This window comes from Acipenser ruthenus, chromosome 50 (assembly GCF_902713425.1).
Source record: "Acipenser ruthenus chromosome 50, fAciRut3.2 maternal haplotype, whole genome shotgun sequence".
Taxonomy (NCBI): domain Eukaryota; kingdom Metazoa; phylum Chordata; class Actinopteri; order Acipenseriformes; family Acipenseridae; genus Acipenser; species Acipenser ruthenus.
Genome location: NC_081238.1, coordinates 460,698 through 475,654, shown reverse-complemented (window position 1 = coordinate 475,654; position 14,957 = coordinate 460,698). Strand labels below are relative to the sequence as shown.

The window sequence follows — 14,957 nt, the reverse complement described above, 5'->3', positions numbered from 1 at the left end:
TTTTATGACGTAGCACGCTTGTAACATACGTTACTTAGGTTCGGGCGGGATAAAAAGAGACGGTTGGAGAAGGCGACCGTTTATATATCTGTGGTTATGCATAGAAATTTTAATTTGGAAAGACTAACGCCATTAACAACGGCTTTTTTTGACCCGCTAACCCTCTCTAGTCTTGTATTCGTGCCGTACGGGTGGGCAACGAGGAGCAGGGTTGTAGGGAGAGTGAACCGAACCAGGACAGAGAGAAGACATTTTGGACACCTGAGGCAGGACCACGACGAAGGACTGGCCAAGGTGAGACTCTGTGAGACACGGCGGGAAAAATCGAGGTGAGACTCGGGAAAAATCGAGGTGAGACTCTGTGAGACACGGCGGGAAAAATCGAGGTGAGACTCGGTGAGACACGGCGGGAAAAATCGAGGTGAGACTCGGTGAGACACGGCGGGAAAAATCGAGGTGAGACTCGGTGAGACACGGCGGGAAAAATCAGGGATGAAAAGTTACTAAACGGTTGTAAAGCAACATCAAACACAAATACGGTATTTTCCGTTTGATTTTTTTTTTATACTTTGTGGGCAAGAATATACAAATAACTTCGCTTAACTTTAGCAGGAGGTGCAAAAACGACTTAGGGTGTTTTTAAAATGACGTGTTAATTTGGTTAAAAAACAAACAAAAAAAAAACACACACACACACACAAGCCAAGCCCAGTAAGTTTAAATATTTTAAATTTAAATATACCATTTTTTAATCAAAAAAAATATTTTGTAACGCATTTTTGTCAACAGTATTTTTTTTTTTTTTTTTTTTTTTTTACAAAAGTTATAACACAAATCTTTGTTTTTCTGTGAGTTTTTTTTTAAATAAGAAACCAAAACCTTTTTTTTGTGTGGAGATTTTAAATGATATTAAATAGTATTGTAGTGGCGTTTACATATCGTGCCAGCGTGTGAAACAATGATATTGTAATACCGTCCGGCATGTTGTTTATTGTAGCTGTTTACGAATTGTATTTATTCCAGTTTTGACACACTTGTGTTGTATTCAAACGCATTATACCGACAGTACTGTAATGGAGGCTGTGTGGTCCAGTGGTTAAAGAAAAGGGCTTGTAACCAGGAGGTCCCGGGTTCAAATCCCACCGCAGCACACTGACTCATTGTGTGACCCTGAGCAAGTCACTCAACCTCCTTGTGCTCCGTCTTTCGGGTGAGACGTAGTTGTAAGTGCCTCTGCAGCTGATGCATAGTTCATACACCCTAGTCTCTGTTAGTCGCCTTGGATTAAAGCGTCTGCTAAATAAACTAATAATAATTAATTATGCCAGATGTTAGTGTCTAACCGCAGTGTATTTACTGGCTGATTCCGCTGCGGGCAGTAGCTGCACAAAACAAACTTTCGCTTTCTGTAAGTCAATATATATTCTAAGTATTCCTCTTCAGCCCCGATGGTGTTAAACTACTGCCAGCAGTCTTTCTGAAGCTTCTTACTGACAATTTGTACTGATAATAGGACCCCCCCCCCCCCCCCCCCAAAAGACTGCCGCCAGTACTGATTTTAATAGATTAATCGTTCATACTTTTGTTAAACATTTTTTCCATAGTGTCCATAGTGCTTGCTGCTGTCGGCTGTGTTTGGAAATGCCCCACCTGCCGGCCGCTGGAGGGCATAGCCTGTGTAAAGACGATGATGACGTCGACTTTTACCCCTTCGGAAAGTGAATATCTATTAAACTTGCATAGAAGTTTACTTACTTAAAAAAAAAAAAAAATCTAGTTGTAAGTTTAACATAATCAATAAATAGAATACAATATTGCATTGTGAGATTGTTCAATCCTACACCTATCACAAACGAGAGAGAGAGAGAGAGAGAGAGAGGGAGAGAGAGAGAGGGAGAGAGAGAGAGAGAGGTTACATTTTTGTATTTTTAGTCGAAACAAAAGAATGTAAGAAAATGTAACAAGCAGAGTCTGTTCACGTGGCCCATTAGCGCTCGTCCGGTTCCTTCATCGTTGTTTATTTTCTAGGCGGTCTAAGATTGTAAGAAGGTTTGAACCCCAGGACAGCCCCCGACCCCCTGCTCCCCCTCCCGCTTCGAAAGCCAGGGTCCAGTACGATGATGAGTTCTGGGACCGCATACACAAACAGCCCAGGTACAGAATCCCTCTTCAAGATACAGTGCTCAACTTCTAGTTAAGCTGAGGGGAACACGGAGCCCCTGTGCGGCTTGGAACTTGGTTTCAGGAGACGAGGTTTCAGGCCCCTGCGCGGCACACCAGGGGAGACTTGGGGGTTTGACACAGCAAACCTCAAACTAGGAGTCCTGGAACCAGGTTTTCAAGCCGCTGCTCCTGAAAAAGTGGCTTAGTGTTCCCCCAGCTTAATACTTATAATAGGTAATACATCTTCCTTAAATCTAAACAAAGGTAGTTCTGAAACCCAGGACTGGGTGCAAGGCTAGTGCGAGTTTCGAACCCTGATTACCCTTATAAAAGTCAACCATGCTTCCCTATGCTTGACCATACCTCTCTGTGCTTTACAATGCTTCCCTATGCTTTACCAGACCTCTCTGTGCTTTACAATGCTTCCCTATGCTTTACCACACCTCTCTGTGCTTTACAATGCCTCCCTGTGCTTTACCAGACCTCTCTGTGCTTTACAATGCTCCCCTATGCTTTACCACACCTCTCTGTGCTTTACAATGCTTCCCTATGCTTTACCAGACCTCTCTGTGCTTTACAATGCTTCCCTATGCTTTACCACACCTCTCTGTGCTTTACAATGCCTCCCTGTGCTTTACCAGACCTCTCTGTGCTTTACAATGCTCCCCTATGCTTTACCACACCTCTCTGTGCTTTACAATGCTTCCCTATGCTTTACCATACCTCTCTGTGCTTTACAATGCCTCCCTGTGCTTTACCAGACCTCTCTGTGCTTTACAATGCTCCCCTATGCTTTACCACACCTCTCTGTGCTTTACAATGCTTCCCTATGCTTTACCAGACCTCTCTGTGCTTTACAATGCTTCCCTATGCTTTACCACACCTCTCTGTGCTTTACAATGCTTCCCTATGCTTTACCACACCTCTCTGTGCTTTATTACACTATGCTGTGCTTTTACTATAGGGAACTCTTATAAGGGTATTCACACACAGACGCTCTCTGTCCTAAACAGTAAATCCAGCCATTGACAATAAGTACACAAGCACTGTAGTAAGTGAAGCATTGCTGTCTTCTGTCTGTTCCAGCTCGTACTGCAAGGAAGATTACACAGACGCTTCTGCACTGATGGTGAGTAAAATCAAGTGCCGTGTCTATTTACACTGTCGCGGCTGTGTGTGCCTGGCGTGGAAATGCGCATAGCGGACACCACTGCTGTGTGAATAGCCAGATCAATGGTCCCTGTATACATATTGCTATTTACACTGCCTAGAATATTGTGTTCAGTTCTGGTCACCTCGTTACAAAAAGGATATTGCTGCTCTAGAAAGAGTGCAAAGAAGAGCAACCAGAATTATCCCGGGTTTAAAAGGCATGTCGTATGCAGACAGGCTAAAAGAATTGAATCTATTCAGTCTTGAACAAAGAAGACTACGCGGCGATCTGATTCAAGCATTCAAAATCCTAAAAGGTATAGACAATGTCGACCCAGGGGGACTTTTTTGACCTGAAAACAGAAACAAGGACCAGGGGTCAAAGGGGCATTCAGAACAGAAAATAGGAGGCACTTTTTTACACAGAGAATTGTGAGGGTCTGGAACCAACTCCCCAGTAATGTTGTTGAAGCCGACACCCTGGGATCCTTCAAGAAGCTGCTTGATGAGATTCTGGGATCAATAAGCTGCTAACAACCAAACGAGCAAGATGGGCCGAATGGCCTCCTCTCGTTTGTAAACTTTCTTATGTTCTTATCTTATGGTGTTAACACTGCCCCTAATATTGTTTCATTTCATTACCCAAATCCTGGCCCCAAACCCAAACCTTTCTTTATGTGCCTGACCCTGAATTCACCATTGCATTATTACAAAAAAAACATATGCTATACTTTTAGTGTGTGTTTCTGTGTTTCAGTGGCTACCTGTAATCAAGCTGAGAGTGTGAGAGAAAGCACACTCTCATCTTGATTAAGGGCAGACACTTATATTCAAATCTAAACTAATAATGAACCGAATCTGTGAGTACAGAGGTGAGGGCTGGACAATTGTGTAGATAGGTTCAATGTGTGTATATATATATATATATGTGTGTGTGTGTGCTCTGTTTCAGAAAAGCAGCTTTGTAGTGCACAGGGATTCCTTCATGGGGCTGGCAGGGGCGGGGCTAGAGAGACTGCCCTCCCCCAAGGAACTCTACGGGAAAAGGAGGCGGGGGGCCGGGCGCAAGGTCGCCCCCAGCGATTGCAGGATGGTAGCGGTACTGCGCCACATCCAGGACATCAAGAAACTGCAAGGAGGCATCGACCTGTATGCCATCAATTTTAATTTTGAAAATGTTTTAAATGTATTTATTTGCACAGAAGATTTACCCACGGAGACCGAGGCCTCGTTTAGGAGGCTGTGTGGTCCAGTGGTTAAAGAAAAGGGCTTGTAACCAGGAGGTCCCCGGTTCAAATCCCACCTCAGCCACTGTGTGACCAAGTCACTTAACCTCCTTGTGCTCCGTCTTTCGGGTGAGACGTAGTTGTAAGTGACTCTGCAGCTGATGCGTAGTTCACACACCCTAGTCTCTGTAAGTCGCCTTGGATAAATAATAGAAGGGGGTCCTGTTAGATCATAAAGCAATTACAAATAAAAAAAACACGCGAGGTTCAAACATAGTCAGCAGCCTACAAAAAAGAACCACAGAAATAAGACACGTGATCTATGTGTTAATGCGGACTGAAAGAAAAACAACGGCAAGAGGCTCTAAGCAATGCAAATACGATCTTTATACCCAGACAAGGAGAGATTGTCAAATTCCATCTTCATACTACAGTGTATAAGTAAGAGTAACACATTTTTTGGAAGCTGACAGTTGAAAGATAGTTCTCCGAAACGTGTGCAATCCCTCGGGACTGCCAAACTAACAGAACCCTGAGAGCAGAACATTCAGATAAGGAGGCACCAGACCCTTTAATTCAGTATTTGATTTATTTAGCTACACCGTAGCTCTGGGTTGGCTGCGTGGCGGGTTTCAGAGTGAAAAGAAGTGGTCGGCTGACGGCACACGCTTCGGAGGACAGCGTGTGTTCATCTTCGCCCCTCCCGAGTTAGCGCGGGGGTGGTAGCGGTGAGCTGAGCCAAAAAAATTACAATTGGACATGTCAAATTGGGAGAAATCAATTGCCGACTACTAAATTAAAGTGAAATGTTAAAACACTGCCAGGGTTAAACACTCACCCGGGGGTCTGGTATTGCTGTGGGTTTTTTGTTGCAGGCTAAAGAAGGACAAGTGGGGGGGGTCCAGCCACCTGCCCCCCGAGGAGAGCTAGCCGCGGGGGGAGCTGGAGAGGGTACAGGGGCACAGTGGCAGCACAGCCCCCCCGAGACACCGCCCAGCGCAACGAGAGGAAGAGCGGGAGGGCATCCCCACTGCCGACCCTTTCCTCCCAGCGTTCCCAGTCCTCCCAATGCAGCCGTTCCCACTGTATCCCAGAGACGTGCCTTTCTATCCCAGTACGCAGCTCCACACGAACCAGCAGGTACTGGGCTGGGGTAGCTCGACAGGGCTGGCTTGAGAAATACTGAAAGAAAAATGTAATGTATTCAATGACAAAACTACTAACTGCTCCGTCCTTCGGACGAGACGTAAAACAAACAAGCTCCTATTGGAAGTGACTCTGCAGCAGCAGCAGCAGTTGTTGATGATGCAGAGTTCACCCCCCTAGTCTCTGGATAAAAGCGTCTGCTAAATGACTAAGTAATAATAATCATAAAGTCGCAATTTTTGGGGGGGCGTTAAAAAGCAAACAAACACAATTTATCAATCAATCGATCAATAATAAAAGTGCCCCCCCCCCTACTCCCAAAAGCAATTTAAGAAGTCTAGTGTGCTGTACTGTATTCCCTGTAGTTTCATCCCTGTCTTCCTTTCCAGTTCCCAGCGTCCCAGGAGGAATTCTGTGCAGCTCCTGGTGCGGACCCGGTGTCTTCCTATGTCATGGCGACTGCAGACAGACAGATGGCGCCAGAGGGCTTTCTCACTCAGCCACCCCACAAAGAATTCTGGGGCTTCTGTTTCCCCAGTGAAGAGTAGATCTCAGCTCGTTGGCTGAAGCGAATCAGTGGGGCCCCCGCTACCCATGGTGGACCCCAATATTTATTTATTTATTTATTGTCCGACACTTGACATATACCACTGGTTTTAATTGCGTTTTAGCACATAATTGTGTTTTTATGACTTTAAATCCGTTTTAAGTTGCGTTTTTTCCTGTTCAGTACAGCTGTGGGCTGGGCAATCTTTATACAGCCCATGGTTTTGGGAGAACATGTTGGGTCTGTTTGTGTTAAAAAATAAACCTGCAGATGCAATGCGTCCGACAGCCGCTCTCTGATAGAACCATTTAAACTGCAACTCGCAGAGCCCTGCGTCATCAATAAGAACAGACACAGAATATTAAAAAGGCTTCATTGCATTTATTAATATGTTACCAATATTGACTTTCTCTGCTTTAAGAGTTATGACATGCTTCATAATATTGGATTTGTATTGGAGTTGCTTGTGGATACTGAAATATGTGTATATAGTGAAGACGATAACTAATTTATGAACCTAATAATTATTAAAATAGTGAGTTTTCAGTTCATCAATTACTTTTTATTCTTCATGAAGTATTTATGCTGATTGATGAGTATCTTGTTGGATCCTGATTCTCCTTGGATGGAGAGCTGTGTGCTGTTTTTAAATTCTCTCTCTCTCTCTCTCTCTCTCTGTCTCTCTCTGTGTATATGTGTATTTCTGCATTTTTGTTTTTTTTTCATTAAAATAGTCAAACAGATATAATGTACATTTTTAAAACTGAATTACACTGGAGTAAGGTGGTCTTGTGAAAACAGTAAAGGTGATGAGATCAACATTGTCAATCTCGGCTGCCAGGCTCGTCTCTGCCAGTGCCTTGAGGTTTTGTCCAAAAACATTTCAAAATGGACCGAGCCAGACAAATCAGAACAGAAGGGTCCGGCCACACAGCAACGTGAAAGCTGCAAAAGGGGGCAACATGAGACGGCAAATATTCATTTTTAATAGGCGCACGATGGAAACAGCTGTATGGTTTGTTACGCACGCACGCACGCACACACGCCCACGGAACGCACAGGCTGGCCCTGCGCGCTGACGTCACGCGTCGAGCACACGCTCCTGTAGAAAATGGCCACCGTCGTGAAGCCGGAAGGTAAGTTGGCGATTTCTGTCAATATGAAAACTGTCAAATTCTGTTATCTGCTTCCCCGTATCTCTCTTCGCTTTGTTTCCACCGTGCAGGGGCTGTAAAAAAGTAAAAAATAAATAAAATAAAAAATAAAGGGGCCGGGGTTACTGGTAGGCGGTGTTGGTTATTATGAAGCGAGCGGGCGCTTTTTGTGTATATTATGTGTGTGTTTGTGTTGCCTCAGGTTGCTATGTTATTTATAAAATGGTTTCTTGAATCCATTTTTGAGGGTGTTTTGCTGTGTGCGTCTCCAGACGCGCAGGAGGGTGCCTAAATTTGGAAAGAGGTGTGTGTAGTTCAGCCTGCGGGCTCAGCCTAACGCACACAACTTAAAGACGTTGGGTTAGTTTATTGACAATTTGAAATGCAGAGACTCTACCCATCCACTGCGCTGTGTACGCGACGACAGTAAATATAATATAAGTATATGCATAGCAAGCAGTCATAACAACACAGGCGTGCTGCGTGTCCTAGATCTGTTGTTATGGGCGATTTTTAGATTAGCAGTCGCTGTTTAGTATTTTAAAGAGTCTGTTGGTTTGGAAAGTCTTTTTTCTATTGCTGTTAATATTATTATTATTATTGCTTCGTTTGTTTGTGCAGTTCAGTCGATTTGCGGTTTACTGTTTGATTCATACACAGGTCTAAAGAATAATAAAGCAAGACCATTTGTGTTTTTTTTTAATATATATATTTTTTTTTTATGTGTGTTTGATGAAGTGATTTTGCGATCGTCGGCAACAACGCGTGTTTTGTTGATGGTAGTAAAGTCGTGTCGTGGTGTCAGATTTTCAGTACAACAAGTTGTTCACCGTGTCCCTTAATCGATATTTTAGATAATAAATTAATTAATTGGACGGTACCGGTGGTAGCGAGCGACACTTGCCAGTTTACTGTATAAAAGAAAACCGCTGTTGTCACGATTTATGTAGAAAAACACACACTATCTTCGCACCGATTCCTTAAATTAAAGACGTTGTAAAAACAACAACATAATATGATGACCATTGTTCATATGACAAATTAGCATTTACATGCATCAGGCAAATACGCTGGTGAAGATACAGAGACTCAGACACCGTGTTAAACAGCGTTCAGTTTGACACACGTGAGACGCGGTTTAAGAACGAGTGTCTTCTATTATAGTTTTCTATTGTAAACAGCACGCCGGCATTTCGTTAGTAACTACTGTAACGTGAATGTTACTGTCGAAGAGTGCGTTCATTATTGAGACGTGGTCAAATCAAACCAAGATAGATAGATAGATAGATAGCTGCTTATACAATGACAGAAGCGTTATTATTATTATTATTATTATTATTATAGTTTTGATGAGCCGCGGGATGCATCCCGGTTCAGAAATTAGACAGGTGTTAATTTACACTCCGGTTCTACGTGCCTATCTGCATATACCTTTCATTAAGAATTCAGCAGGTGCAGCGGTAATTAAATAACCCTACCGGCCCGTCCCAGAATCCTAAATATAAATACTTTCTGAAGTAGAGGCGATGGTTCTTATTACTTGGTAGTACGTCAAAGAATTTTAAACTCGTTTGTGACGTCACTCGTGATGCAGCAAGTGTCTGTGCCCTCGTTCCATTCCAGTCCGACGCGGGGATGACGTCATACGGTGTGGGTCACAACACGTGCGCTGGTCCAGATGGGCCGCTTGTGCGACACATGGGAAGATGCAATGGTTATTTTAATGATGGGCTCTTGTGTTAAAAGCCTTTAAACGGGACAGGGAGCAGTATTCATACCAGCAGTAAAACACACTCGCTCTTCGTTCAAGGACCGCTGGTGATGCGGGATGAAACGTTCTACCCCGAAAAAAATGACCGAGCTAGCTTTGAAAAACTGGGGGGCTGATCAAGCTGGTAGTAAAACCTGGAATTGGGTGAAACCGCTGTGCAACAGGGGTCTTATTTCCCGTCCCTGCTTCGGAGGCTGCAGGTTTACTAACAGGATTAGTTCACGCAGCAGGAGGGGGCAGCAGTGTGGAGTAGTGGTTAGGGCTCTGGACTCTTCACCGGAGGGTCGTGGGTTCAATCCCAGGTGGGGGGACACTGCTGCTGTACCCTTGAGCAAGGTACTTTACCTAGATTGCTCCAGTAAAAACCCAACTGTATAAATGGGTAATTGTATGTAAAAATAATATGATATCTTGTAACAATTGTAAGTCGCCCTGGATAAGGACGTCTGCTAAGAAATAAATAATAATAATAAGTATATTGAAATAATATTCTTTAATTGTTCTGAATCCCAGCTCTGAGTGTGTTTTTATTTCAAGCCTTGTAAGAAACCGTACTGAAGCTTGAATCTAATTAGTGCTAGTGCGTGTAATGAAGAATCGTGATGCTTTCTGTACAGGATCTCAAGTTCTGTAATAGAAGTTTGTAAAGTAATCCAAGACTACAAGCACAGCATTGTTCATTTTAGCACCCCAAAGGGAGCTTAAATATATTATTATTATTATTATTATTATTATTATTATTATTATTATTATTATTATTATTATTATTATTTATCTCTTAGCAGACTCCCTTATCCAGGGCGACTTACAATTGTTACACGATATCACATTATTTTTACATACAATTACCCATTTATACAGTTGGATTTTTACTGGAGCAATCTAGGTAAAGTACCTTGCTCAAGGGTACAGCAGCAGTGTCCCCCCCACCTGGGATTGAACCCACGAGCCTCCGGTCAAGAGTCCAGAGCCCTAACCACTACTCCACACTGTAAATATAGCATAACTGCGTTCTGTACAGCGATTGAAGTAAGACTCCCATTGCATAGAGGTGTTATCCATTCCTGGTTTTACTGCAAGCCTGATAAAAACGCACCTGAGCTTGTTACCAAATCAAGCTTGTAGTAAAATTTTGGAATGGGTGACACTGCTATGCAATAGGAGTCTTATTTCCATCCCTGGTTCTATAGTTGACAAGCTGTGCCTAATTAATTTAATTTTTTTGTCTGTTAACAAAATAGCCCCAGCCATTTAAATGATAGTTTGATATTATTATGCGTCATGCAAGGAGCCCATAAGGGTCGTCACGTGTATCGTATCGCGACCTGCAAACCGTGAAACGCATCATATCGGTGAGATGAGTGTATCGGTACATTGCAGCCCTGCTTCAAGGGAAGAGGAACCATTTATTTAACATCAAACACCCTGCCTTCTGATCACATAAGGGACTTACAGCTGTGGAGTTTTGCATCTCCTAGGATTTTAGGATTGAGACAGATTTAAAAAACCAAAAAAAAAAAAAAACTGAAACTGTATGAATTATATTTTAGATCTTTTTGTAATCAAAGAAACTACAAAATGATATTGTAAAAAAAAAAAAAAAAGGCAGCCATAACAGTCATACAGGAGTATTTCATGTTAGATTTCGAAATGTGCTTATTCTTCAATTGTTTGTCATTTTTTTCGTGAAGTATATGGGGAAAGCTACAAAGTGGTGTGTGATTCAATATGTTAACGTCACATGATTCAGCAGGTTTCATTCAGCTTTACGAAGCAGAATCAGTTCATTCACTTTAATTGTTCTGAAACCCAGGACTGGCTGTGTTTTTTCAAGCCAGGCGACTCTGTTAAAGAATTTGGGACGCGACTCTTCAGAAACGTAGCTGGCCTACGATTGGATCGTGCTTGCAAACAGGGCAGCTGTGGCTCTCCCCTGTGCAGGTGCTCAGGAGAACAGCTGGGCTCCGAGTCGGAGAGAGAGAGATCGGAGCTCCTCAGAGATTTGCAAGTGAAATCTGGGGCCTGTGAACCAGCCCTGCCGTTGAATCCTTAAAAGGGAATGGTGTGTCTGGGGCTGGGGCTGATCCAAACAACACAGCTGGGATGGGAAACAAAATAAAAAACGCACGCTGTGCTCCAGAAGGAATTTCTCATTTTGCAGTGATTGAGTAACGCCCACGGTGAACATGTGAACATGTTTTTTTGTTGTTGTTTTTTCATGTTGGAATACACTTTGAGTAGTCTATATATATATATATATATATATATATATAAACCCATTAAAAGCCCTGAAGGGGAGGCTACAAGAGAGCCATATTGGACTCAAGAGCCAATCCCTTGAAAAGCCAGAAAGATGAAGAAAAGACAAAAAAAAATAAAAACCACTAAAAAACCACAAAACAAAACAGAAGCGTTCTGCTTCTTCAAAGCTTGAACCAGAATCTAATTTCTTGGCGTGTGTGTCTGTCTATCTGTCTATCACTCAGTGTGTGTGTGTGTGAGTGTGTGTCTTTCTGTCTGTCTGTCTGTCTGTCAGTCAGTCTGTATGTGTGTGTGTGTGTGTGTCTTTCTGTCTATCTGTCTATCAGTGTGTATGTGTGTGTCTTTCTGTCTGTCTGTCTGTCTATCAGTGTGTATGTGTGTGTCTTTCTGTCTGTCTGTCTATCAGTGTGTATGTGTGTGTCTGGCTGTCTGTCTGTCAGTCTGTGTGTGTCTGTCTGTCTATCAGTATGTGTGTGTGTGTGTGTGTGTCTGTCTGTCTGGCACTGTCAGTGTGTGTGTATGTATGTGTTTGTCTGGGTGTGTGTGTGCGTGTGTGTGACTGGTCTGTGCTTTTCGCTCTCTATGGAAAATTGCTACAGTTGCCTAGCAACACCTGCACCTGCTTACAAATCTGGAGTTGTTTTTTTTTTTTTTAGGCTTGAATAGACGCTTCCTGTTGCATTCTGGGACCCAGTCAAATAATAAAGATCAGAAAACAGACCCCGGTCCTCGGATTTCTTTTGAGAAAGTTTCGGAGACAGGTTTTTTTTTGTCAGCGTTGTCTCTTGCGTTTTTATACAGGGCAGTTCATAATGCGCTCAACGTTGCCAATGCCTGACCCAAGCAGGAGGACGCGTGGAGGAGGCTGTGCATAGAGACCACGTAGACGACAGAGACGCCGCGTGACGCACCGTTCAGACATCAGGGAGGGCTGATCAATCATATCAGCGTTTCAGTAGAGTAGAAAACTGTTGGGGGGGGGGGGGGGGTGTAACCAAAAAACATTGTTGCACAAAGGATGAGCCACCCTCCGTACTCTGCAGTACGTCGTTCTGTGCGTGTCACAGTTAATAATGAGACGGCGCTGTGTGTGTTTGCTGTTTCCCTCGCTACCTGGTGAAGACGTGGGAGAGACCCGAGCGAGATTCAAGAGGTTCTAGTAACCAAGCAACTAGCGCTGGAGAGAGAGGGAGAGAGGGAGAGGGAGGGGGTGAGAGAGTGAGGGAGAGAGAGAGAGAGACGCCACATTCAGAGCTCTGCAGACAACACCGCTGTCTCGTTTCTTGGCTTTCTCTTCAGCTTGTCCAAAATGCATTAAAAAACTTAAAAAATGTCATGCAGAAGTCTACTGCTGTGGCTTTTTTTTCCTCTTCATTGAGGTAAGATAACTAAACATGGCTAATAATAATAATAATAATAATAATTTTATTTATGTTTAAACTTAATTCCGTCTGTGCTGAAGCCAAAACGCTGTATCTAATTAAAGAGTTAATAGTCGTTGATTGTCTGTCGATCAATTCATCTAATTAAAAAAAAAAAAAAAAAAGAATGAAAGAAAGTCTTTTCTGTGGATTTAGTTTCAGGTCAAGGCGCTGTTATTGTGATGCTTCACATGGCAGTCTAATGCATTCACTGCTCCTGTGTGAGGTGTCTCTAGGGCAGAGTTTCTCAGTGATCGGACTGGGAGAGCTTGCTTCACAGTCTTTGAATACTCACTGTCACTTTTCCACACTGTCTGTAATAATTGGGGCTTCTGATTTTCTGTGCTTAGCCTCGACTTTTCGACTCTCCTTTTAAGAATTCAGTTGATCCCCGTTCAGCCATTCGTGTCTCTCAGTCCCACGCTGAGAAACACGCTCATAGCAAAATTGATTTCATTTATTTCTGTGAAACAACTAAATGGGCTTTTAAATCGGCCAAGCGGAGCGTGCAAAGGAGATCGCGAGATGTTACTAAGAAAGAGACTCATCTTTATTAAAGCTGGGGGGGGGTTGGAGTAATTGGACATCCGAAATTGGGGAGAAAACCAGTGGGTAAAATAATTGGGCAGACTAAAAACCCAACAACAACCCCAGCCATTTTAGAGTCGCAATGCATTAGCGAGAGAGAGAGAGAACTAAAGACTCTCTAGAGTTCTCATGCTGTCTCCATGGGAACCAATGTTCCGATCCCTCAGTCTGTAGAGGATGTGTGTTTATGTAAGATGCCTGCTCTTCAATTTGACCGATTCAGATTAGCCCAAACTGTTGCATCCTGTTTCATATTGTATTCATGTATGATTTGCACTTACTGTAAACCATACTGGATTTAAATATGAATCCTGCATTGTAACCCTGTGCTGCCCTGTAACACCTGCAAGTCGGATAAAGGCATCTGCCAAATAAATAAATAAATAAATAAATAAAACAGTTACTGCTCTGGAAGGAAAACTTGTGGTGCAGTACCACCCGAGTGCTCCTAGAGGGCGCTGTAACAGACCACCAGTATCCGAAATGGCCTTTTAATAGGGGTGGTAAGAGTTTCAGGGATGGAAATGAGGCTCCCATTGTACAGCGGTCTGATCCATTCTTGATTTTACTACAGGTTTTAAAGAAGACATTTTGACTTTTGAACGCTGGAGTCCGGTGCGGTGTTTTATAAACGCAGGGCTAGAGGTGATGGAATATTGGCAAACACTTCACCGTGATTGGCTGATTTACTTTAGGAAGTGAAGTTCAAGGCTAGTTCTGATCTGGGTCTGGGGAACGTCCGTCAGTGTCTAAGCGTGTGTAACCCTAGAGCTGAACCATTTAGGAAATTAAACAGTCTCATGTACCCAGTTTATAAACTGAATACATCTGTATCGGTTCACCAAAAAAAAAAAAAAAGGCAGGCAGGGTTTCAAGGTGACTCCAGGCAATTATTCATTCATGAAGCCTGTTGCAGATTTGAATGGCGCTCGTGTGCATGTGACGTCTTGGAAATACGAAACATCAGACGTGTGGTGCGTGCGTGCGTGCGTGCGTGCGTGCAGTGTGTGTGTGTGTGAGCGTTGGCTCCTCTTCAGTAGTGTGAGTCGGTTAAAGTCAAATAGATTTCGGGTGGTGCCTTCATCAGTGTTATTAAAGTATAAGAAACTGAGTCATGCAGACCAGCGTTTGGGCTCCAGTGCCTTCATCAGGGTTATTGAAACTAGAAGAGACTGAGTCAAGCAGACCAGCGTTTGGGCTCCAGTGCCTTCATCAGGGTTATTGAAACTAAACTGAGTCAAGCAGACCAGCGTTTGGGCTCTAGTGCCTTCATCAGTGTTATTGAAACTAAACTGAGTCAAGCAGACCAGCGTTTGGGCTCTAGTGCCTTCATCAGTGTTATTGAAACTAAACTGAGTCAAGCAGACCAGCGTTTGGGCTCCAGTGCCTTCATCAGTGTCATTGAAACTAGAAGAGACTGAGTCAAGCAGACCAGCATTTGGGCTCTAGTGCCTTCATCAGGGTTATTGAAACTAGAAGATACTGTAACCCTACGGAGAGATGCTGTAACCCTACGGAGAGATGCTA

The 14,957-nt window shown here is 43.3% G+C and overlaps 1 protein-coding gene across 1 annotated transcript; it reads left to right on the top strand.

Annotated features, from left to right (window-relative positions):
* Positions 1 to 1,623: 1,623 nt before the first annotated feature.
* Positions 1,624 to 6,236, top strand: LOC131722006 (protein INCA1-like). The gene is made up of 6 exons (XM_059015517.1): positions 1,624 to 1,718; positions 2,029 to 2,154; positions 3,250 to 3,292; positions 4,268 to 4,464; positions 5,417 to 5,681; positions 6,077 to 6,236. Exons 1-5 carry the CDS (start codon positions 1,642 to 1,644, stop codon positions 5,469 to 5,471), a joined length of 498 nt encoding a protein of 165 aa, XP_058871500.1. The 5' UTR covers positions 1,624 to 1,641; the 3' UTR covers positions 5,472 to 5,681; positions 6,077 to 6,236.
* The last annotated feature ends 8,721 nt before the right edge of the window (positions 6,237 to 14,957 follow it).